The 25,878-nt window shown below is 38.1% G+C and overlaps 1 protein-coding gene across 1 annotated transcript; it reads right to left on the bottom strand.

Moving 5' to 3' along the window:
• Positions 1–1,373: 1,373 nt before the first annotated feature.
• Positions 1,374–25,541, bottom strand: ano10a (anoctamin 10a). Its single transcript, XM_056762770.1, has 14 exons — positions 25,331–25,541; positions 24,408–24,555; positions 23,910–24,107; positions 23,530–23,664; positions 21,789–21,908; positions 21,233–21,566; positions 20,610–20,845; positions 20,354–20,409; positions 19,829–19,903; positions 19,481–19,663; positions 19,057–19,248; positions 18,373–18,501; positions 8,091–8,207; positions 1,374–2,042 (listed from the first exon to the last, which is right to left on the bottom strand). The coding sequence occupies exons 2-14, from the start codon at positions 24,541–24,543 to the stop codon at positions 2,016–2,018; spliced, it is 1,938 nt and encodes a 645-aa protein (XP_056618748.1). The 5' UTR covers positions 24,544–24,555; positions 25,331–25,541; the 3' UTR covers positions 1,374–2,015.
• Between the last annotated feature and the right edge of the window lie 337 nt (positions 25,542–25,878).

Genomic DNA, 25,878 nt, shown 5'->3' with positions numbered 1-25,878 from the left:
TTGCTAGTCACACCGCTCTAGTGCACTAATACTGTACTCAATACTCAGCTTAAAGTCACCATGAAATCAAAACAGACGATTCTATTTTTTGATGGAATATTGCAGTGTTTATAAGTGTTAACTGATTTATATGTACTTGTCATGATTGTTTTTCATACACTACCGATCAAAAGGTTTAAGACAATTGAGTGAAACGTTTTTAATTAAATATCTGAAATTAGTTTCGTAGACAAAAGTAAAAATTTACCAAAAAAAAATTCATGACGAAATATAATTTTTTAATGGATGACCGAATAATGAAGAGCAGCAAATAAAGACCCTTGGGAACTCTTGTTTGACTAAAAACCATGAGAACTTTTCTGCTAACTTCGGGCAAAATGTGTCGGTCACACTTCAGTATAGGGGGCAATTCTCGCTTTTTATAAACCATTAACATACATTCTTAATTTATTGCTTATTAATAGTTAGTAAGGTAGTTGTAAGGTTGTAGAGTATGGTAATGCAGAATACGTGCTTCATAACTACTAATAAACAGCCAATAATAGGCATGCTAATAACAACTAGTTAATAGTGAGAATTGCCCCCTATACTGAAGTGTTACCAATGTGTCTGCACAGAATATGCTAAAATATAACTTCAATTATAATTCATTTTAAATATATGTTTTCATTTTTTTTGTTTCAGCATAATTCCCATAGTTTTCTTCGTTATGTTTCATTATATGATGAGTTTAGTATTATTCTAAAGTATAGGGTAAATATGAATGTAAAAATAAAAAGGTACAAATTTGGTTAGTTGTTCTAAAAGTTTTTACAGGTAGTGTCTCGGTCAAGCTTCCCATTTCCAATGATCCAATCAATTCATGAAGGATGTACAGTAATCGAGTCCAACCCTACATTTTTTTCTCTTTCTAGAAGCCTGTGCACTCACAGATACAGTATGTCACACAACATAAAGAATCACCATCATGACTTCCATCTCATGTCGACCTGAAACTGGTTTCCAATACAAAAATAAATTGGGCATACGCCTGCATTTAAGATTTTATATGTAAATTATCAGAATATTGGCTGTGTGGAAACTATTTAAGAAACACATTTTGCAGCAAGAACTTTCTAATAAACGGAGTGTAAATCAATATGCAGAAGGGCAAAATCATCCTAAGTGTCTCTAATGTTGCTCTTGTGTTGTCAAGGACATGAATGAGAATTGATTTGATTAAATTACTCTGCAGAATGATTTATTATCATAAACGTTAGAGCATCTTCGGTATTTCCAGACCAGAATGGAAGTCGCACGTTATCTGACACCTTCTGAAAACCTAAAGAACATCTCATTACCATTTCCAAAGGAAATGTCAAAGACAAGGAACACATGATAACTGAGATTTTATTTTCAGCCAGAGATTATTGAATTTCTTCAAGTACAGCATAGGGTGGACTTGATATCGGTAAACAAAAGCTGTAACAGTTTAATGTGATGCAGTGATGTCAAAAGGCACAGTTCAATCTTTGGTAGAGAGGTAAGTGAATGAAAGCAGTCAGTTTCTATTGCTCACAAAATTATAATACATCATCATTTGTTGGATTTTTAGGCCCCACATCGGATAAATATTTTCTCTGTACAAATCGAATATAGACAGATTCAGACAGTCATAAAAATGCAGCATTCTTTGAAGCACTGTTTAATGGGTTCAGGATTGCTGATTTGCATTGTTTTCAATTACATTCCCACCTGTCCATCATCATGTTAATAACCGTTACACTGAATGAAACAAATGTGCATGCTTTAATGCAATAACAAAAAAATCATTTAAAAATACTCTGTGTCATATTCAGATGTGTACAGTATGTTTTGAGTCAATATGCCATTTATGCAAATAACATGTCAAGGAGTGCATTTTACAGTATTTAAGGTACATGTAATACTTGACTGTGTACAGCATATGCAGACCTTAAGCAGTTATATCATTATAGTTAGTTCAATTCCTCTGTTGTCACATGTCAAACCGTGTCTCAAGTCTCCGCTGCTTCCAGTATTTTCTGAAAACACACAAAAAAATATTTTTGAATGCAGACAAGAACAGTAAGGTAAGAAACATACGATTCTTGAAAATGTACAAATCCTTCTAAAATCTTAAAGATTTTTTTAAAATATCCTTTAAATTTTTCAGGTTTATAGTCTAAAAGGACTACATAAAGCTAATATGCTGTTTAATGTAGTGTTGGACAGACAGTTTTATAAATGTTAAAATTCAGATGAACAAACACTGTTATTACAGGACTTCAACTACGCCATCATGACAGGTTTTTAAAAAGACAAGTACATTACAGCAAGATACTTCATCTTCTTCAAAAAATGAAGAGCTTTTCTGCAGCGTGCACATTCTGCAGAATGTAGGGTATGCCGAGCTTCATTTAATCAATTCATTTCACTGCCTCCAGCAAACCAGAGAAAATTACATTCTCTGTGAAAAGTGTTAGGTGCAATTAACATTTTAGTCCAAAAGAGAGATCAATAGGGTCGGAGCTGCTGACACTGTGATTCTGTACATGTGGTTCATAGAGTCCAAACGCTCAAACCCTCTGAGAGCATTCTACAATGGTTATTATTCAGCCCCAAGTATAAAGACCATTAGACTGATGTGAAAGAAAAACTTCATTAAATAATTAAAGAGGTCTGTGTTTTCATACTGCCGTCTTTATTCAACTAATTTCATTTTCATTCTGGGCCAGTCATAACTCGAGCTTGTGTAATGAATCACCTGCTGTTTTGATTGACTAGTTGTTATTTTAGTTCAAATTTCACCCTATAAGCAAATTACATTAAACAAAATAAATATTTAAATAAACAATTTTGCATTGTGACAATTTTGATAACGCCCCCTCCAATTTTTTTTTAATTTTTTCTACTATCTGGACTTTGTATTTTTGTGGGGGGAAGAGGGGTCCTTCATTTCTAATGCATAGTTTAGTAATTTAGTAGTATTTTATATAGTATCATTTAGAGATGCACCGATATATCGGCCAATTATCGGTTTCTGTTGATAAAAGCCAAGAGCAAAAATTACACAAAGGTAAGCAATTCAGTGTTACGGATGTAACATTTTGCGTTATGGATGTGACATGAAACGCTCAGAGAAAATATGTGTTACAAATAATCAGGACCATTGTTTATATTTGAACAAACCCTTTGTTAATAGAGTTTAAACATCAGGAAAATTTCAGTTTATGCTGCGCACAAGTTTTCTATTATAAAAAGGGAAATAAACATGCCATGGATGTGGCAAAAAAGGACAGTTTATGGGAGACGACAAACTTTGTAAGATTTCGGTCCATTTAAATGCACAAATCTGAAGCAATAATACCCAACAAATGGAGGAATGCCTCTTCATAGAACATCAAATAGTTACTTTATGTTATTTTTCACGTGCCTAGTTATGAAGAATATGTACCGTTATGGATGTGACAATCCTGAAAATGTCACTTACATTATTATGGAAAATCATACACTAAAATGAAATTCTTTAAAATGCTTTAAAACTTGGAGATAGACCTCACATGGGCATTTGAACCACCAAATGTTAATATCTTTGCTGTTAGTATAATCAAAAGCTTTGGTATTTTTCATGTTAACGTGGAGATTTTCACAGAATTGTCACATGCCAGTCAGTACTACACGTCAAAGAGAAGTTAATTTTCTGGATTTCAGTGGATGTCTTGATGGACGTTCTGGAATAATTGACTGGACATGTCAGTATTGATTATGTGAGAAGGAGGATGGGGATTTAAAGGCTTTAAAGCTTTTGCAACACCAACATACTACATACAGTCATGTTAACAACTGCACTTAAATCAAGAGCAAGCTCAGGGTCAATGAATCATTACAGACTGAACAGCTTGGTGGGATCCTTTGATTCGACAAAATCACACAGATCTAATTATTTAGAAAACAGACATCAGTGTGTCGAGAGCTGTCTGATTCAGATTTTCTAGGCTGTGACGACTTCACTTCCCCCATCATCACCAAAGGTCAGCGTGGGACATGTCACACTCTCACTGACTTTAGAAAGTTGACATATTCTCAGAGGACCGGCTTGTACCGCTTCCTGTGACGGTGGTCGACCCATGACGTAAAAGCTGTGTTAATATGAAGAGGTCCATCTTGCAACTGCAACAATTTGGAAGAACATTCTACAGTTTCTTCTTTTTCCAAAACTTCTAATTTTCTATAGTCCTACAAGCTTTTGTAGTTTGATATTTTATGGATCACCCATGGACGGGAAGACTCTCTTCACTTCACCATCTCTAAACCATCACCATGGGAACGCTTCGATCAAGCTGTTTATGTAAAGTGAGCTAATATGCAGATGTGTATTAACAGCCCTAGCTGTTCCCAATCATATCCCCTGTCTTCATTTTCAGCCATAAAACGCAGACAATTCTCACATTTCAATAATTTAGTAATCGATATGACACTTTAACTAAATACAGCGAGTTTCCAACAGAAACCCCCCCAAAAATTTGATCAACATTTTTGTTAAAAATTATAAGTAGAGATGCACATTGTATGAACTACATTTATCCACCGATACCGATTATGCAGAGTGATATCTGCCAATACTGATGGTCCAGGGGCTCTAAACCTATTTGACTCCAAGACCCCCAGTTTTCAACAATATTCAAAGCCCTTACCCGCCACACACAAAAACTCAATATTTCTATCCAATAAAATATTTCAAAGCTTGATATTATCTGGAAAAGTGATCCTTCAATAAAAAAAAATACAAATAATGTATTGTTGTTGTAAGATGTAATTCCATGCTAATTTTGTCTCATTTTAACTTATTATTCATCCTGAGGCCCCCTTGGAAGTCAGCTGCCCCCCCCCCTCTGTTGAGAACCACTGCAAAAGTCTTTTGATTGACAGAATATATCGGCCCTGATCATCGACTGTTTTTAAACTACCGGCCGATAGTGTGAAAAATACCTTTTATTATTTTTTTGGGTCGATATGTCGGTGCAGCTCTACATATAATCATACCTCAAGATACCTCGAGGAAACCTTCAGTCAATTTCAGAATTGTATACAATTTTCTCTTTCCGCCTTTCCCACGCCTTAGTAATGATGAACATTAAAATGAGCATGACAAGGTTGTATAAACCCTAATGATCCTGTCATACCTTAATGATCTGAGTATCTTGCAAAGTTGAATGTTAAGTGTCTTTAACAGAAGCAAGAAAATCTGACCTATGACGTACGGTTGGTCAAGATTACAAATGTGCTTACATTTGATTAACGTCCTATAAATGATTCATGACCGTCTTAAATATTATTTCATATTAGATCATAAAGCTTCTATGCTTAAAATCTTTTAAAACCCTAAACTGTATCTCTTCTTTTTTATCTCTTGTATCGCATCTCTAATCTTCAATGCCAATCTGTTTTCCATTCCCAGCCACTCATACAGCTATTGAGGTTTAAACTGAGATCGTTCAAGAGAATGTAAAGGCTTAAATCGGCAGTTGTCGTAATGGTTCCCTGCTAGCGCTGGCAGCTTGGCCTTTTCCTGGGTCTTTTCCAAACAGTGACCACTTACAGGGGGGTTTCCACTGGCACCGCAAGTTTTTTACCGGCTATTTTCAGAGTCCCTTTGCCCAAGAGCGGCACAAGCTTTCCTCCCAACAGCTGTCTTCACCTCCTCTGACCTGCTGAACACATGGAAATACAGCTAATCGCCGTCATTTGATGCTAGCTCATCACTAGCGCTCTCAAACCGCTGGACCAAGCGTCTTCCCTATATCACCGACCAAACGTGCCATTTAACAGCAGTCGGCACTTTTGTGCTTGAACAGACCCGGACGTAGCAGTTGGAACGATTAGCTGCCGTCCATCATGCTGATGAAGAAGCTTCGGTGAAGACGCATGGCCAGCGCTGGCAGAGGGACGAGATGGTGTCGGGTGAAATTTGTGAAAGAGAAGCGGACGGGCCGGAGCCCAGAAACATCACGTCTTCCGTCATCCTGAAATATAATCGATATGTGTTTTACGACCCGCGTCTCTCGGCTAAATTAAAAGAAATGTTAGACGGATGAACCTTCAATGGAGTCCCGCCTTCAACGCAGCTCATCGGCCAAGTGCTCAATCACGGCTTTACATGTGCTGCTTTGAATTTGTCGTGAGAATGTACCTCTCCAACACAATCTCATGAGATTTTGTAACTATTTACAAGATGTCTACCAAGAGTTAGAAAATACAACGTTTAGTTAAATATGATGAGTAATCAACATATAAGAGTCTTTCCTAATTCTTCACATTTCAAAGCAATCGCTGCATTGGTGAACGTTACAAAGTCCATCAGCAGTTGTTTTGTTCGTATATATCACTGTTGCGATTCGCCAGTGCACATCCTGTGCTCAAAATGTGGCCAGATCAACTTGTAACATTATAATCCACAGCAATTATAAGGCGAGGGAGACCATATCGCACATATCTTATCTGCTGTTAGTACAGGGAGTAAACAAAAGGCCACGTTAAAGATAACGCTGATGCCAACCGCACACTCCAGCTCATTGTCATTCACAATCCAACTGTGCCATATCACCAGAGCCATGGCAACAGACTTACCGACCGACGGCTCGGCTCTGTTGAAATAAAGCCATCATATCTGTTAAAAGTCAAGCAGTGCTGTCGCTCTGACACACATGAACAATACTCTACATAATATATCACAACCTTTTGTCTTGTAAAAGAGGACAGTGGTATGAAATTATTATAAAAAATTAATATTTGGTATTATTGAGGAATCATTCAGGCTATGGAGCAATTACTACTGGTACCACATATCCTGATAATTGTATAACAGTACAAATCTATCCATAGATACACTGATGACAGACAAATATATATATATACAACAATATATATATATATATTTATACAGTATATAGACAAATAAACAAATGTTACTGCGCATGCACGCTTTTGTGGCCCGAACTGAACTTCCGGTACACATCCGTGAAGGAGAGTCAGTGCAGATTATTTCAAGCCAAAAAAGTAAAGGACATTAGCTAGCAAGTAAACAGTATGTCTAGCCAGTATTATTTTGGGTTATCAGTAAAATAACTGTTACTTGGCTAAACGTAAACGCGACAAAGTTCCACGACCCATTCAACAAATTGTTTATTTAAAACAATTACTATACAATGAAATATTCATATTAATCAATAATATTACTATTAATTAAATTTAATATAAACAGCTATATTATGAGCCACAAGCCAGACCAATCAACAAACACAAACTGGAATTTAATGTCAGGCCAGGCGCGTGCGTGCGTGCGTGCGTCCGATGAAATCGTCTATATTCTATATATATATTCTATATTATAACTTTAGGTATTCTTTGGACACCTGGATAGATTTGAAGAAATGTGCATTACACGGTATCCCACAATCCAATGCACTTTTTCCTCCGTGACAAATGAACAGAAAGTATCAACTGCTACTTTAATCATCGTTTCATACTGATATTTAATAAAAAGAATTGAAAAAAAGATTAAAAGCATGGTTTTTTTTAAGATAAAACCTATTCGCAAATTGATCATGTGACCACATTATCGCATAAAATTTTTTTTTGCATAATGCCAGTTATCGCAAAAAACTGTCTATACTACACAACATGTACAGTAGTATATAAGTACTTCATATTGAATGCAGTCTCTGCCTTTAATGGAAAACACTGCATTGTTTTTTATCCATCATTAAGCCTGCTAATCTGATAACGGCAGACCGTGGTGTGTGTGAGAGCGGCCTATTTTGTGCCATATAAAAGGTGATAAACATCTGTCTAAATAACTGATCCTCATTATCAAACACTACCTGAGCAGTGAGCACACACTCTGGAAGTCAGCACAGCATGTGCAAAGGTCTCTCTTGATCATTTACTGATCAGAAGGTGTGTTAAAGCTGTGCTGATAATGCTTCCTTGCATGCAGACCAGACCAAAGCTGTTGACTCTGTCGTGTCCACAGAGGCTTATAAACACTTCAAAGGTCTACATACATAGGTATAAAAAGTATGTATACTCACCCTTTTCTTAAGAGCTTCTAGAGACTCAAAGTCCAGCTTGGCAAGTTGGATTTGGATGTGTTTGGGAACATCCGGAATGACGAAGGCCAGGATGAACTTGAAGGCCAGGAGAACATGCTAAAACAGACAAAACGGGACAGCTTTACAGCACATCTATCATGTACTCCTATAATCTCGATGTAATTGAAATGAATCGCTCATTCGTTTTTATAATGTGTTTGAGGTTTTATTTGGACAGCAGCGTCAACACACATCTTAGAAAAAAATGGAAAAATAACTTGGCTGTGGTAGGCTATATGAGACCAGTTTTATTGCGCTTATGCTTTTTGTTGTCCTTATGTTGCTCCAATTGTCTCCATGGTTTACCTCATTTATAAGTTGCTTTGGATAAAAGCGTCTGCTAAATGACTAAATGTAAATGTAGATCTAGATGGATAGATGTAACTAGAGAAGCTTTTTTGCATAATTTAACTCCACCTAACCTCTCTCCAAACCCTATACACACCCTCACGCATATTAATGGAGACATATAGACTAGAAGGGAACATATTTTAGCCGCATTAAACGGATGGATGATCTTTATGGCTCTCTATGTGTTTAAAGGCCACATTAATGAGATCTGTTGTTGGCAGAGTGCCACTGCAACATTTTACTGACTCGCCAAATGCCCCAGACCAACGGCTTCTGAAAGCACTCGATATTCATCTGTGTATGTGTTTGTCAACCCAAAATGATATATTTGATCAGTCTGGGTTTTCATGACCATGACATGACTAACGCAATGCTTTATGCAGTTTCAATATACAGTATATTTATTTATGGTATATAGTTATTAATATATATAAAGATAGATTGAAAGTTTCATTTAATATTTATTTTACCTAATATATAACATATTTTTGCAAACTGTTATAGACATTTCGTGCTACATCACAAAATCAAATCAAAAGTTGTTTTGCTCGTCCAAATCAATAATGCAATTATTTAGATCGTCACTCAACTTGGACTATAACAGTAACAATTCAGTAAATTCCTATTCCTGCCATTCCACTGCTCCATCCTTGCCCACTCAAATTCATAAAACTGAAAGGAACCCATTTAAAAAGCAGCAATTTGCCCAATCATGGATATAGTTTACAGTAATTTACATTATCCATCACTTTGAAACAAACACCCATTCTGCTTTCATCACTTATAACTCATTTAAAATCATTTTATTCCAGTTAACTGGTCCAAATGTTTCCTCCCCACTGCAAATACGACATAGATAAATGTATTTCTTTGTTCTGGATTATTTTAATTCCCAGACGGAAGTCAGCGAGTAAAATTTTAACAAATGAACTCCATAAACTCTGCCTCATGCTGCGCTAGACACAAGTACAGTAATTATTAAAGACCCTTGTAACCTAGATCCAAAAATGTCTCTGTGAGATCTGAGGATATAGTCCAAAGCATCGGTCACAGCACAAAGCTGTAGTGCAAAGAATACCTGAGGTGAACTGTAAATTCATTCACATTCGGATTTGCAATTTGGCAGACAGCTTACTTTCAAACACGGCAAAATTACACACATCACGAAATGTAATTTTTATGATCTCATGTTATGTACTCTTAAAGAATATAACAGATTATTTTCTCCAGAGCTTTTCACAATGGTTATTCAATTCAGGTTCTTTATATAGCACTATATATAATGTTGCATTGCTTCAAAGCAGCTTTACATTAAAAAGAAAACACAAAAGAGGAAAATTAAGTGTAAAGAGTACAAACAAAGAGGACCATCCTAATCAAAGCAATGTTAATGGAACCAAGCAGCTTTACGGAAATGCATGTTTCTATGTTACCAAGCAAAACCAGATTTTTTTTAAGGGGTGATGTTAGATAAGGGTTGATTTGTCAGATATAAGCAAGTATAAATTATAGCATTTAAATGACAGTTAGTGTATTAATACGAATTTTAAAGAAATGGTAACATGATCAAAGAGATTACTATATACTGCATGTGCAATTTGACAGTTTTGTACGTCTAGCACAACGCTATGGTATAGCCTTATCGGTGCCACATTCAATTAGGGACCTTGAATAAATGGATAAATAAATATTGCTTACCTATTTGTGACCCTGAAGTCATATTTTCTGATTTACTGTTTTCTACATAAAATCATCCTACATAATGTAAAGAACATTCTGTGAAAATATAACCCTGGTATCTATAATATTTGACCGTGACGAAGATTGAAATCAATAATGTAACTTTTTGAATGAAATCAAACCTGGATGGTCATTCGAGTCTGGTTTTTACAGGCAGGGTGACACATATCCTTCCATCTATTTTCTTCCGCTTTATCCGGGGCCGGGTCGCGGGGGCACCAGTCTAAGCAGGGATGCCCGGACTTCCCTCTCCCTAGACACTTCTTCCAGCTCTTCCGGGGGGACACTAAGGCGTTCCCAAGCAAACCGGGAGACATAGTCCCTCCAGCGTGTCCTAGGTCGTCCCCGGGGTCTCCTCCCGGTGGGACATGCCCGGAACACCTTCCCGGGAAGGCGTCCAGGGGGCATCTGAAAAAGATGTCCGATTCACCTCAGCTGGCCCCTCTCGATGTGGAGGAGCAGCGGATCTACTCTGAGCTCCTCCCGAGTGACCGAGCTTCTCACCCTATCTCTAAGGGATCGCCCAGCCACCCTGCGGAGAAAGCTAATTTCGGCCGCCAGTATCCGGGATCTTGTCCTTTCGGTCATGACCCACAGCTCATGACCATAGGTGAGAGTAGGAACGTAGATTGACTGGTAAATCGAGAGCTTCGCCTTGCGGCTCAGCTCCTTCTTCACCACGACGGACCGGTACAGCGACCGGATTACTGCAGAAGCTGCACCGATCCGTCTCTCAATCTCCCGTTCCATCCTTCCCTCACTCGTGAACAAGACCCCAAGATACTTGAACTCCTCCACTTGAGGCAGGAACTCTCCACCAACCTGAAGTGGGCAAGCCACCCTTTTCCGACTGAGAACCATGGCCTCGGATTTGGAGGTGCTGATACTCATCCCAGCCGCTTCACACACGGCTGCAAACCGTCCCAGTGCATCCTGAAGGTCAAACCGTGTTGTCACCAAACCCGACACCCTCCAGCCCCTGGCTGCGCCTAGAAATTCTGTCCATAAAAATTATGAACAGAACCGCCGACAAAGGGAAGCCCTGCCGGAGTCCAACCCGCACCCGGAATAAGTCTGACATACTGCCGGCAATGCGAACCAAGCTCCTGCTCCGGTCTTACAGGGACCGGATAGCCCTTAGCAAAGGGTCCCGAATCCCATACTCCCGGAGCACCCTCCACATGATGCCGCGAGGGACACAGTCGAATGCCTTCTCTAAATCCACAAAACACATGTGGATTGGTTGGGCAAACTCCCATGCACCCTCCAGCACCCTGGAGAGGGTATAGAGCTGGTCCAGTGTTCCACGACCGGGACGAAAACCACAATGTTCCTCCTGAATACAAGAAGACTAGAATTAAAACTGAAGCCATACTGCAAGAGACGAGAGGATAAAGGCTAAGAATTGTTAGTTCTGCTGATGACCGATCTCATGTGTGACCAGTGAACTGAATTAAAAAGCGTGTCAGGGAGGTGTCAGAGCGATTTCAGGCTAGCTGTCATCAGAGATAGAAAGAACAAGAGAGAAAGAGAGAGAGAGAGACAGAGAGAGAGAGCAAGGACATATCTGATCTTGCAGCATGTCAGACATGGTTAGAGAGTCATGCAAGAGCACATAGACTCAGTTAAACAGTCCTGTTAGAGCCTTACTGCCTGTTAACATGAACTCAAACTTAGAACACACACACACATTGTAATGAACTGCTAATTTAGTCACTGACGCCTGCAAAATAGATTATATGAAGTTCTAGATATCGCCGAAGATTGGCTGAGACAGATTTTCAGATTGTGAGAGCATCATCATCTTGCCAGGAGGCCACTTTGTTGTGTAGGATACAACAGACATCTACAATACTACAACAACAGAGTCAGCTACTTAAAATGGTAGATATGTGCTTGACTACAACCCACAAGAAGACTGATAAAACGTCAACAAACATCTTTCTGATATGATTCCTGTGATACACAATGCAAGCAGTGCTGGGTTTTGTAACTAAGGCTTATTCAACAATTCAATTATTTTATGCATTTAATTTATGCCATTTTATCATGTTTAACTGTTAAACTTGATAACAGAGTATTCAGTGAATAATTTCACGCTGAAATATTGCTTGATCTAGAGACAAAACTGCAGCTAAATATTTGCAAAATCATTGCTTAGCATCATTTCTTGTGTACGTCTGTATGCATTACTCTCTCTTTCAGAGGTCCCTGCCATCAAGCTTTTCAGTTCTTCCCGATCCTCCGCCGTCTCCTGTCACCGTGGCTACACTGTTGCCTGGTTACTGCTCTCTGAGGCATGTCATGGTGTAATTACCTGAGTATCGAATGGCCCAAAAATAGGGGCAGTCGCGGCTCTGAGAAATACCAGCAATGATCGCGCACACATTCACAAAGTTTTCTGATTCATTTCACCAGGAGCCCATGACAGGGCACACAAAGACAAGGAGATATGGACAGAGAGAGATTTGCATTATTTATCTTCATAAAACGACCTGTGAGGACACAGATTATTTCTGTATTAGGATTATTTATGGATTTGAATTTTTTGCCCATTTACACAACAAATGCCCATTTTAGCACAAGGTGAATAAACTACCATAAACTGAATATCAAACTCTTCAATATTTCCAACCATAAAAACATTTACATTTAGTCATTTAGCAGATGCTTTTATCCAAAGCGATTTAAAAAGAGTTAAGGGAGCAATAAGATATCCGTCATACAGGAGCAATAATACAATAGGTGCTAATACAAAGTTACTGGTTTCAACAAAAGCTATACCACTACCTGTTGAGATGGTTGGTGTTGTTATTTTTTTCTTCATTTGTCTGTCAAGTATTCACAGAAGAGATGGGTTTTAAGTAGTTTTTGATTGTTGTGAGAGATGTGATTGACCGGACAGAGTTAGAAAGGATTTTCCACCAGGAAGGAGTTGTGAATGAGAATGAGAGGGAAAGCGATTTACTGCCCTTATGAGAAGGTAATACAAGACGCCACTGGTTTGATGAACCCAGGGATCTTGTTGGGGTGTAACAGTGTAGTAGGGTGTGAAAGTATGCTGTGCAGATCCAGTTATAGTCCTGTAGGCAAGCATTAGTGACTTGAATCTGATACAGGCTTCAACCGGTAGCCAGTGGAGAGAGATGAAAAGGGGTGTCACATGAGCCCTATTGGGCTGTTTAAGACGAGGCGTGCTGCTGCGTTCTGAACCAGCAAGGAGACCAGCAAGGAGAGCATTGCAATAGTCCAACCTTGTGATTACCAGGGCCTGGACAAGGAGTTGTGCCGCATGCTCAGTGAGATAGGTTCTAACCTTTCCAATGTTAAATAAGGCATTTATATTTTATATTGACTCGGTTAGTTCATTAAGTGAAGTGAGCATGGATTGGTGTTGGGGGAAGGGTCTGATTCTGGATATTCAGGGCCTGGACAAGGAGTTGTGCCGCATGCTCAGTGAGATAGGTTCTATTGCAATAGTCCAACCTTGAGATTACCAGGGCCTGGACAAGGAGTTGTGCCGCATGCTCAGTGAGATAGGTTCTAACCTTTCCAATGTTAAATGGCCGTGTTGCCTTTGCAATGTGATCATTGAAGGACAGCTGTTCATCGAAAATAGACATTTTAAACTGAGATCTTCCCATAAAATCAATGCACGCAATACAATGCTGTAATAATGTAAACTATTAAATTCCCTGTTTTCTTCTCTGTTGTTATAAATGATATAGTCATGGATCAAACCGTGTGATATTGCATTATGGATTCTGAAAGCAATCCATACAGTACACACCCTGAATATCCAGAATCAGACCCTTCCCCCAACACCAATCCATGCTCACTTCACTTAATGAACTAACCGAGTCAATATAAAATATAAAGACAGCCTTGAGAAGCACGTTGCATAACTGAGCTCTATTTAACAGACTCGAAAATGTGCACATACAGTGTGTTAATAATGAAGAACTTCTATGATGAACATGAGAATCGTTATAACTATTGAACAATTCTGACTCATATCTGACACCGCTTTCTTACCAATTGAATTCTTCCAATGCATTGAATAAGTCTTACAAATCTATGACTTTGTTTCGTCTGTCAAAGAAGAGGTTTGGTTAAATGCAGCAATAGCTCTCTTTTCAATGCAGTTGCAATGAATGAAGTGCTTTCACCACGGTCAGACGATCCTTCTGACTTTTACCGATTCAAACCAATTCACTGAATTCATGCAAGTCTGATCGACCGATCTGTGTACATTCACTGTAATGCATATTACGTACAGTGGTCTCTGCACATTAAACTGGAGTAGGTAAGAGTATATACTTTTAAACACACACATCCTGCCTTTCAACAACGTTTTCTAGTTGGACACGAAGGTATTAATAGAGCAAATAGGCTATTAAAGAGTAAATATGTTGTGATTTATAAGGTCCTACTTTGGTTTATGGAGTGTCCAACAACACGTTTACCTACATACGCAGAGTTAAAAACACTTTTATTTTCTAATAATAGGCCGTTAATTTAACCTTACTTTTTGACTGACTCTAAAATGATTAGTTCGGCGATTCATCTAATCCCCTCTTTTCTGTCAGCCCACACTGATCTGATTGGCCAGATGGTCTAGTCTGCTATGATTGGTCTACCGCGTGGAATGGCGCATATGGAATGTAAGAGGCCATTACACAGAGTGACGTAAATCTGACCCAGAACTGAATTAGAACGACAGACGACTCATTCGTGTGATTCAGAGTCAACTCCTTTTCCCAAGCCAATAACTAGTTATTAGTTCACTTTCAGCTTTAAAACTTGGCAGACTGCTTCCATCCACACACAGCAACATTACACACTCCATGAAATGTAATTTTAAGGACATAGTAATAGTTACTCTTTAAGTTACCAATGACTCAAAGGACCATGGGAGTTCTCAGAAAATAAGTGGACACATCAGAGATACATTACGACTGACAACATAGAAGCTCACCCTCAAACAAGCTAATCTGTAACACTGAGGTGACGTGTTGTGAACAGAGTTTAAACCAATGTCCTCCAGCATGCCCCACACACCCATGCTGTATCGGTCATCATTAACAGCAGCTACGCTAATTATTCTTCCGAGGTATGCCCATCCCGAGGTAGGAAGAAATTCCGCCAGGTCCAGATGATCGACATATGCCCATCAACACCTAAAGATTAAGCAAGCTACAGGTGCAGACTGACTGACCATCCAAGCTCCGTCTAAGGCAATTCCAGAAATACGACCATCGGACCATCCCAGCTCAGACCACTACATCCCCAACCAAGAGCAAAGACGGACTACTTGTCACATTAATGCTGAAGTAACACTTGGTATTTAATGCTAAACTTACATCACATGTCAGCAGTTTGAAGTTATAGCTGCATTCAGTGGCCCTGATTGGAGGTTTTTGGGTGGGTGTTTGTGGGGGGGCTCGTTGGTTGTGGGGATTCATCTGGTGGGGCTGTGTGGGTCCGGTTTGGTCTTGTTTTGTGGTCAATGTCGGACAACAGAGGAATTAAATTACAACATCGCATTACTATTTTCCCTGGTTGTTCCTCTGTTTTCTGGTGTCGATCGTGGAGTGGGACCGGGTTGGACCTGCACGGTTTTCGGCGACTGGGACTTTCTGGGTCACGCATGGTGGGCTCTCCCTTTTCTCCGTTGATATTTGCTCACCGGGAGACTGCATTTATTTATTAATTAGATATTATTTATTAGAATGATCTTGCTTGTTCTATGAACACCATGCACTGTGCTGTGTTTGACCTTTGTGTTTTCAGTTTTTCCTGTTTGCCCCTGTAAAGCTGCTTTGGAACAATGCACATTGTGAAAAGCGCTATATAAATAAACTTGAATTAACAAATCAATTCACACAAACCAGCAAACTGAAATCACATGCAGTGTGCGTGAGGTTTAACCCTCCTGTTCTGTTAAGATTTCCTTTATTTCCTCGCTGTTTGGGGTCGATATTATCCCAGTGATTATAGTCTGAAACTTTTTTAGCTTAAATGTTCCTTTCCATTTATCCCGAGATTAGTAAATTGATATAAGAATTGAAATAAGGGTTTCATTTACATTTACTGAAGTAAGAATGTGATGTTCAGAGAAGCAACTTAATACAGAAAGAATGAAATAATTTACAAAAAAAAAAAACTATAACTGTATATATTCTATAGGTTGAATTAAACAAACTTAAATGACGTTTTATCAAATAGTAATATGTTTGGGGTCAATTTGACTTTTGGTCAGATATCATTGTTTTTTTTAGAAACATAAAGAAAAACACATCATCCATTTCAAATTGAAATTTTTAAGGTACATGACTAAAGGAAATCTGAAAATATTCATTATTAATTATTACATAAAATAATAATTAAGAACAAAAAATAAAATGAAATATATACATATTAAATAATTAAAACCAATTATTAAAAAGGTATATACAGTACATACCTTTAGTTTTTCTTTTACTCTCTTAATATATACATATTTAACACTTGACTCTTAGAAGACTCTTTTCGGTTTATCTGAATTTATTATTTATATGGATTTGTTGAGGTAAAATTTTTATTATCGTTTTATTCTGCTAACAACTGTTCCTCCAAATTTCAAACAAACATATTGTTTCTATTTGCATTTATTTGTAGAAAATGAAAACTGGAGAAAATTTGGTGCATTTTTTTCAGACCTCAAATACTGCAAAGAAATCAAGTTCATGTTCACTTTTAAGCAACATAACAGTAATATTTGAATTAAGTGGTCAGTCTGCTGTCTGTCTTTCACATTGACTTTGTCACTCCTGAGGTTTGATTTTGTTGAAATTCAACAGACACTGGACTGGACTGGCCACAGATCATCTAGAAATGCTAATTTGCAAAAGTCTCTTAATTTTTTCCCTGGCTTAACCTTTTCTGATTTCTGTCCATCAGGTACATTATGACTATGGATGCAACAATATCGACTACTGACCACTTGTGATATCAATATTTGTTCCTTCATGTGAACTTTTGCCAGAGAAATCCGTAGATCCCGGATCCATGTTCAAAATCAGCAGTGTTTAGAGAAACATGCATTAAAGTATGCTAGCTACTGTAGTAGTGCTACTTAATCAATTCATTTAACATGGATTGAATTCATAAAGAGAGCCACAATGTAAGAAAACATGAAATCATACTTGACGTATTATAGAACATTACATTTCTTTAACAAACTCATTAACAAACAAGGCTTGCAGTTCTTTTCCTTCACATATCAGCTACTGTATATAGGTACCTTAGAAAAGGATTGACTGCTCTCTTCCCACCAAAGTGATTGTTTGTTAAATCTGCCCTGTTATACGCTATAACAGATATGCTGATGGTTTTCAATAAATAGAAAGCACACAGATAAATATGAGCTGTGGTTACATCAGTGCATCTCTAACATTTCCTCCAAAGGAAGTAATCTTGCAGAACAAAACAACATTAACAGACAGACCTGAACAACCTCAGCTTCTGCTTTTGTGGTTTAAAAGACTCTTTTTATATTCCCACAAGTTTTATTTCAAATTCTGTCACGGTACAATGAAATCATCGTGGCCTAATTACAACTCGAGCGATCACGGTGTTTAATTAGTCAAAAACAAGACATGGCACAATGACGTTCTCCCCATATCCCCTGCAGATTCACACCCAGTATCTGCACTTCTATTATTTTCCTCCCAAAAATTCAAGTCTCTGGTGCGTTTGTGTCTGTGCATCCCTGTGTATGTGCTTTGGGTCAGTTATTTTTAGTGAATCTCCTGAGGCCGGCAGCATAGCTTAATCCTCACTGAACCTTCTGTTTATTTCTGAAGCTAACACGTATGGACTGAAGCGTCACGGTGGTGAATTTTCAAGGTTCTACGCTGTTACACAAACTGACAAGGTCCAGCACACTCTATTTCCGGCATTATCCAATCCACAAGGATGGAGGTACGAGAAAAGAGGGCTACAGCCAAGGCTAGCACCCTTTAACATTCACATGATGTGTACACAGGGAGCAAAAAAGCTCACCGATGCCATCTTATGGAGCATTTAGGGCATTGCAACAGGGGGTTAGAGATGAAAATACTTGTTTGAGGAGAAAACATATGATTACCTCTATAGCCACAATAGTGAAGATGAGCTGAGTCTCTGATTCAGGGAAGTACGCTTGCACTTGCGGGGACAAACCGATTAAGGCACAGTTGGTCACAACGGCTATAATGCTCATGGTTTCGAACGCCAGCTGGAAGTCAAATTGACAAAAAAATGCTGAATAGGTGAAAATACAGAAAACATTTGTAAACTTGACTGTATGTTTGTTAAAACTGCTTTAATCTTATTCTGTGTACACAAAGTTAATATCACAGTTCATTATGACTTCTGCAAGAGCTTTGTAAAATGTCAAAAATCACTGTAAATTTGGTAACACTTTACAATAAGGTGGTATTTGTTAACAATTATTTCATGAATTAAAAAGTTCATGTTAATTTCAGCATTTACTAAACGTTTAATTAAATAATAATTTAATAAAATAAATAAATTAAACGTTGTGTCTGTTGACATTACTTAATACACCATGAACAAACAAGAATAATTGTACTGACATTAACTTACATTAACAAGGATTAATTCGTGCTGAAAAACTAAATTGTTCATTGTTAGCTAATGTCAGCTAATGCATTAACTACTGTTAACAAATAGCACCTTATTGTAAAGTGATACAGTAAATGTCTTTATTTTTGTCAGTTTCTCTAATTTAGTAAGTAATTTGCGACTCTCTCTCACAACGTTTTCTCACCTGCCACACCCCGATGTTTGCAGCTGGTTCTGAGAAGGGACGCTTGAAGACGTGGCACATTTTAAAGGCGTCAGAATAAACCTCAGTAACGTTGTTCAGTACCACCAGTACAGCGGCCAGCGGGTACACACAAGAGAACAGACTCACATAGCCAAACAGCAGGAACTGCTCAAGGTAGTCATCAAATGTGCCCTGGTGATCAAAATGATTTCAAAGGTTAGCCTTTATGGTCTTCACAAACACTTTATAAAAATACTTTAAAAAAAAAGAAAAACGTTCATATTTATAGTTTATTTAACCTGCAAGACACAACTTCTTCCTCTTTAATTCATTGTATTAATTTTTAACCAAAATCCTTCGGGAAAACTGTTATTTCCTAACCTACTATATACATTTTAATACATTCAGTTGAAAAAGGATATACCAGATATGTGTTCATGTCTGTCTCCAGCTGAACTTGTTCCAGCAGGGGGAGCTCTTTATCACCCATCAGCTTCCTCATTCTCTTATTGACCTTCTTATTCCTCCTCTTCTGCAGCCAGTAGGGCAGGAAGGCCTCCATCACTTGGTTGAGGATTTGAGAGGTGATGAGCAGGGTGGCCAGACTCTAAGAGTCCACAGACACACCAAATACAACATTATTTCTATTCGAAAACTCAAAACGACATTGCTTTTTATAAACCCTTTAATAAAGTAAATCCCCAGAGCCTAGCTTCAGAGATGCACAGCTTTATTACATTTGTTCTTTAGCAGCTGAGCTCAAAACACTCACCTGTCTCAGAAGCACCATGTCTTGCATGACGAAGGCAATATAGAATAGAGAGGCGAAGCAGTTTACGAAGTTAAACTGGAAACAAGAAAACATAACATAACGTAGCTTTCATTAAATGTGCACTTGGAAAAAACAATTATCCTATAGCAAGAACTTTACATTTTTTAAATAAAATGTTAATTGGAATTAATCGTTAAAAATCATTGTATATGGTTGGCATTCATACACAGTATTATATGTATGTTTATGGAGTATTTTAGAGTCGAGTTAAAATCTATAAATTTAAAATGACAAAAAAAAATTAATCACTTGTGTTAATTCCCATAACGTTTCCTAATTCTGTTTGCCTGTATTTCTGACAGAAATACATTATTTGTACAATTATTTGCTAAATTATTATTGTTCTTGGACATAGTAACATTAACATTGAAAACATGTTACGCCCGATCTATGTAGATCGGTTGGACTAACAAATAGGAACCAAAAAGCGACATAAGAACACTCCAAGAAAACCTTACAACGTACCACCAAAACCTTAAGCACCAGATGATTCTGAAAGGAAGACTCAAGTCTGTGGTTTTCTGCAAATAACAAAAAAAAGCAAAAAGATTTATTAATTCACTGTGATGTGAGAAAATCGCAGAACAAGCATTCCTTGATTGTTTGGTTGATTTACTGGTAAAGATACAGTTATAACCTGGACAATAAACTATAAGCACTTTAAATAAATCTGTGAAAATATGAAAGCAGAGAGAAAGAAGTATTGAGAAAAGCTTCATACCCCAGTGTGTGAGAAACTCAGCTGCATGGCGGTACAATAAGTTCATTATTTCAATGACCACAGCGTAGATAATACTTGGAATAAACAGCAGGACGCCGGTCAAAATGTTTGGACTGTCATTGTATATGCTTATAGCCCATGTCTCCATGTCAAAGTAGATCATCATCACGTAAAAAGACACATACAAGCACAGCAGCACGAAAGGAACCGACACCAGATAGATCCTCAACTGCCGCCTGTCAGGGAAAAACAAATGTTGTCAAAACAATCTTGTAAGCAGATGCAATATCTTTTGGGTGTCATGCTCATATTGAATGACTTAAATTAATATAAGTGCTTCTACGCTTCATCAGTTAATTTATCAGAATACCTAAGCGCATTAAAGAAATCTCCATTATTTTATGAAGCTAGCCTACAAAACAAATGAACCCAACGATTGTTTGTGTGTTTATGCATATCTTTTATGATACGGTCTGTTTAAAAATGTGCTAGCCCAATGTTTCTCCTTCATCTACTCTCTGGGTTTCACAGCTTTGAACTATTATGTATCATGCACAGTACTATAAAAATCATTATACAAATGAACTAAATTAAATCATAAATGAAAATTTCAAAACAGGTACTTGGAGCTGGGGTAGACCGGTTCCTCTCGTCCTGTGACTGGATTGAACCCCAGTTCTCCATGGAATCCAGGCCTTGGTTCTTCAAACGCTTTCTTGCGACACAATGTGCCCCATCTGTACGCTAACGTAGCGCTGCATCTCTTCCACACCTCCAGGAAAACCGTAGACCACACCAGGTTGAAGACAGCGAACAGCACATACTTATCATAGTCCTCCCAGTCAAAGAGGTAGTATGGAATACCGATGAAAGCCATGGGTACCAAGGCGAATGTAAAATACTCCAGAAACCCAAAGTAGAGTGCAAGACCCTCACCGAAGTAACGTCTGATGTCATCTACATCATGAGTACAAAGAGAACATCTTCAGTTAATATTATATTGACTTCCTTCATACATCCAGCAAATATGATACATTCTATATCTATTCATCACATCATACAATATATATACAGTTTTTGTGAAATTTTTCTTACAGTAAATTATCTCAAAAGAACTATTATAGGAGCCAGTGCTGGGTTTAAAGTTCATGCTTCCAGCACACAGAGAGAGTGACTCACCCAGTGGCTGGAAGGACAGTTTGATCTGTTTGTACCAAGAGAAGGAGAGTCTCTTAAGATCCTCTTTTTCGTGGAGAGGAAAATACTGGATTAAGACACCTTTGGACTGCAATCTCCGCACTGGAAAAGAGTTTATAAATACAGCATTAAAAAGCATTTAAATCATATGAAGATGAATACTAAATCAAGTTATTATTGAAAAACATCTTGATAAGTGGCTGACCAAGGAATGTCACTCAAATTTGCAGGGCCTGGAACATTTATTTGGGTTGGTACACATAATGATTACAAAAGCTACATGGGTATGGGTCACGTTTGGATCTAATGACCAGCTGAGTGCTACTTTGAAGTAATAATGAACATCATATTTGATGAAGAGACGTCCTTCATGATCACATTGCAAAGACAACGAGGTCATGCCGATATGCCTTATTCAACATTAGAAAAGTTAAACCCTATCTCACTGAGCATGCGACACAACTCCTTGTCCAGGCCTTGGTAATCTCGAGGTTTGACTACTGCAATGCTCTTGTTGCTGGTCTTCCTGGAAAGGCTTTCAAACCGCTCCAGCTGGTTCAGAACGCAGCACGCCTCATCTTCCAAAGTCATGTGACACCCCTTTTCATCTCTCTCCACTGGCTACTGGTTGAATACCCCATCATATTCAAGTCACTAATATTTGCCTACAGGACTTTTACTGGATCTGCACCGGTATACTTTCACACCCTCCTACACTCTTACACCCCATCAAGAACCCTATGTCATCAAACGAGCGGCGACTTGTATTGCCTTCTCAAAAGGGCAGTTAATCGCTTGCCCGCTTATTATCCTCCCCATTTCCTTCCTAACTCAGTCCGGTCAACCACATTACTCAAAACATTAAAAAAACATTTAAAAAAAAAACATCTCTTCTGTGAATACTTGAAAGACAAATGAGAGAGAAAAAAACGAACCCTCTCTTTCTTTCAACAGATATTGGCCTGGCTTTTGCTGAAACTTGTATCTTTGTATTAGCCTGTATTGTAATATCACTCCTGTATGGCATATATAGCGTATTGCTCCCTGAACTCTCTGTGAGTCCCTTTGGATAAAAGCATCTGCTACATGTAAATGTCATAATACTATTGGGTACTTTTGTTTTTTTATTTTGTGCATACAGCCATAGAAAAAAATTAAGAGACCATTTTAAAGGTTCATGTTTTTCTGATCCAAATTTCAAATAAAAAAAAAAGTTTTGATTTGAATTTAAATCGCAGAAATTTAAGAAACAGGTCAAAATAACAAAAAAGATGCTCTGTATTTTTTCCTACCTCAAATACTGCAAAAACACATATTTACTAAACGTTCAGAAATATTTTCTATATGTGACAACCTCTATTTCTATCACAGTTTTCATGTGTCTTGTCATGCTGTCACTCTTTTACATTGCTATTGAATGACTTTATGTCAATACTGAGGTTTGATTCAGTTAAAATTCAACAGACACTGGACTGGAATGACCACAATACATCTAGAAACGCTGATTAAATGACATATGGAACGGTCTTTTAATTTTTTCCTTGGCTGTATGTCAATATTCAAAGAGACACTAAGTCAAATGCCCAAACTCACAATGCTGGTTATTTCAGTCCCATTCATGTAGGCCATAAAGCCACAGGGTCTATACGAATGGGAAACAACATAAAAATGGCTCACGTATAGCTGTTGCTATACACTATGATAGAAGAAAGCACACACTTACTAACTGATTTTCCAGGATAGAGTTTAAGTTTAGGATATCCTGGAACATGATCTTCATTCTTTGCCCTGAGTGTGTCCAGCTCATGTTTGACAATGTATTGACACTCAGCAACGCTGAGAAACCCTTCGCCATCTCCTAAATGCACAGAATCATAAAAACAGTTTTGTGAGCACAAAGCAACAATGTCAGAATCAAATCTGTGTTCAGTGCCTTATCGAATTCATTTAAAATACCATATACCTTGTGAGAACAATCACCTTACTTACTAATCCTTTATCTGTTGGAAGCTAATAGGAAGATCTAATGCATTTCACAAAAAAGGATAGAATCAAAGATATTATGAAAATTTAGCCAGAAAACACACCATAACTGAATCTCACCTTCAAAGTCTTTAAAGCTTTCTCTGTTGGCGTAGGTGAACCCTCGCATCGTGCCGTCTTGAAACTCTTTAAACAGCCCTACGTCTTCAGCTCCATTTAAGAGCCTCTGTAACGTGGAGCCCACCACCATGATATTTGGATTGGGCTTCTGACCATCCTGAGCTGGAAACAAGACCTGCTCCACCAACAACTCAGCTCCTGTAAGAGAAATCAAAGTGTCGGGAAGAGGGTATTTCACAAGTCCTGACAAATAATAAACATGTCTCACTTATTGTTTTATCATGCTCTCTTTACAAGGAATAAGTAGACAAATAGGAACTAAAAATAGGAAACATTTATGCTTCTCCGACAAGCAAAATGTTAGATTCTGTGTCCCGACCTCTGTGAAGGACTGTTTCACACATTCATTCACACAAAGAATGAACTTCAAACACAGACGACCTCAGAAAGAGCTCCTGTCAACCTCTGTCCCTGGATGTAACAAGCCTGGGGTCTCACCTCCATTTTGCTGTTTGCCTCTGATCCTGTTTAGTAACCAAGTGATGGCCTCTGTTTTCGTGTCGGCAGCCAGCTCCAGGACCACCAGAGGGCTGAACGAAACATCACTGTCAAAAAACGACAAGCCGCTTTGCATTTTTCCTGATCCCTGTGTAAAATACAGACGAAAAAATGTCTAAATAAGTCATTTCACTCTTCTTCCCAGTGGCAACAGGGTAGAAGTTTTCCTTCAGATCTGATAAAACGGTTCCAGTAAACCACCCATGTTATTAGGGTTAAAATAAAAAGATTATTTTTAAAAAGGTTTTAAGAGGTTAAACTGAGTATACCAAGACATCAACAAAACATCCTACAATTATGTTTTTTGTAAGTAGAGATCATGCAGGTCACCTTACAATTCACAGTAAATGTATGAGGACGTTCAAACAGAAGTATTTGCAACAAATGTTTAATACACATAGTATTTAATATTGCTAAATATGTGCTACGTGATATGAACCAGTTAAATTAGCATCAAACATGTACCACTGAGAGAAAAAACCTGAAAAGTAACATTGCATGAAAAGGTGTGGTAAAGGGAGAGAGGACCATAGTTAACACAAGAATATTAAGGATTGAGACAGAAATATCTGTGATATATGGGCATGGCTCAAGAAACTTTATTCTTATTACAGTAAACATGTAAACAAGCAATCAAGTCTCCGTGCTGACAGTGAGTGACAGATCACTGGGCGGAGCTAAGCACGCATGCCCGATAAGGACACATACAAAAGACATGATACACATGATCCTAGTTACATTTCTACGAACAAATACACTCGCGCTGCCACGTTACAATGTCTTAATACTATTGAAACACGTGTATATGGTACATGCCGTATTTCAGGCCTGGAAAGCTCACTGACAGTGTGTGTGTTACTCACAGTGTTGCGCGGTCGATCAGCTGTCCGGAAAGCGAATGAAACGTCAGCGATGCACTTTAGATAGCCATTAAAGACAGATGATTTAAAAACCTAAGCTGGGTTTGTGCTCACCTCAAGTGTAAAAGCCAGAGAGGTGTAAACTTAAGGCTTGACTTTAGTTCGACCACGTCATCGACGTGACACAGCCTTGAGTCTCGAGATGTATGCGACTTAAAGCGGCGCAGCGCAGACCGATCTGGATATGACATTAAAGTGCCGCGAGAGTGGTTTTAGAGCACTGCTTTTGATTCGCTCTCGCGGTATCTGATGTCATACTTCGATCAGCATCTGTGCAGCACCTCGTGAGGTCGCAGACATCTTTGATCCCACCCATCCGCTGAAAACAAACCACAGCAGAGATAAGATGCAACTAAATGATTTATTCATATTTATTTTCATATTAACATGTTTACAGCCATAAAACTCAAATCTCAGTACATTCAGTTATAAAAATCTAGAGTGCATATCACATTACGATTTAAATTATTCTTTAAACCACATGAAAATAT

This window comes from Triplophysa dalaica, chromosome 12 (genome assembly GCF_015846415.1).
Source record: "Triplophysa dalaica isolate WHDGS20190420 chromosome 12, ASM1584641v1, whole genome shotgun sequence".
Classification (NCBI taxonomy): domain Eukaryota; kingdom Metazoa; phylum Chordata; class Actinopteri; order Cypriniformes; family Nemacheilidae; genus Triplophysa; species Triplophysa dalaica.
Note: the sequence above shows the minus strand (reverse complement) of the source record. Positions and strands in the feature narration are given on the sequence as shown.

What these genes read in the sequence shown, in the direction of transcription:
- ano10a (XM_056762770.1), bottom strand. Translation starts at nt 24,543, where the DNA reads ATGCAAAGCGGCTTGTCGTTTTTTGACAGTGATGTTTCGTTCAGCCCT. An exon ending in ACTGTCCTTCCAGCCACTGG is followed by an intron (nt 21,567 to 21,788) that starts GTGAGTCACTCT and finishes CTCATGATGTAG; the next exon opens with ATGACATCAGACGTTACTTC. An exon ending in ACATGGTGCTTCTGAGACAG is followed by an intron (nt 19,664 to 19,828) that starts GTGAGTGTTTTG and finishes GTGGACTCTTAG; the next exon opens with AGTCTGGCCACCCTGCTCAT.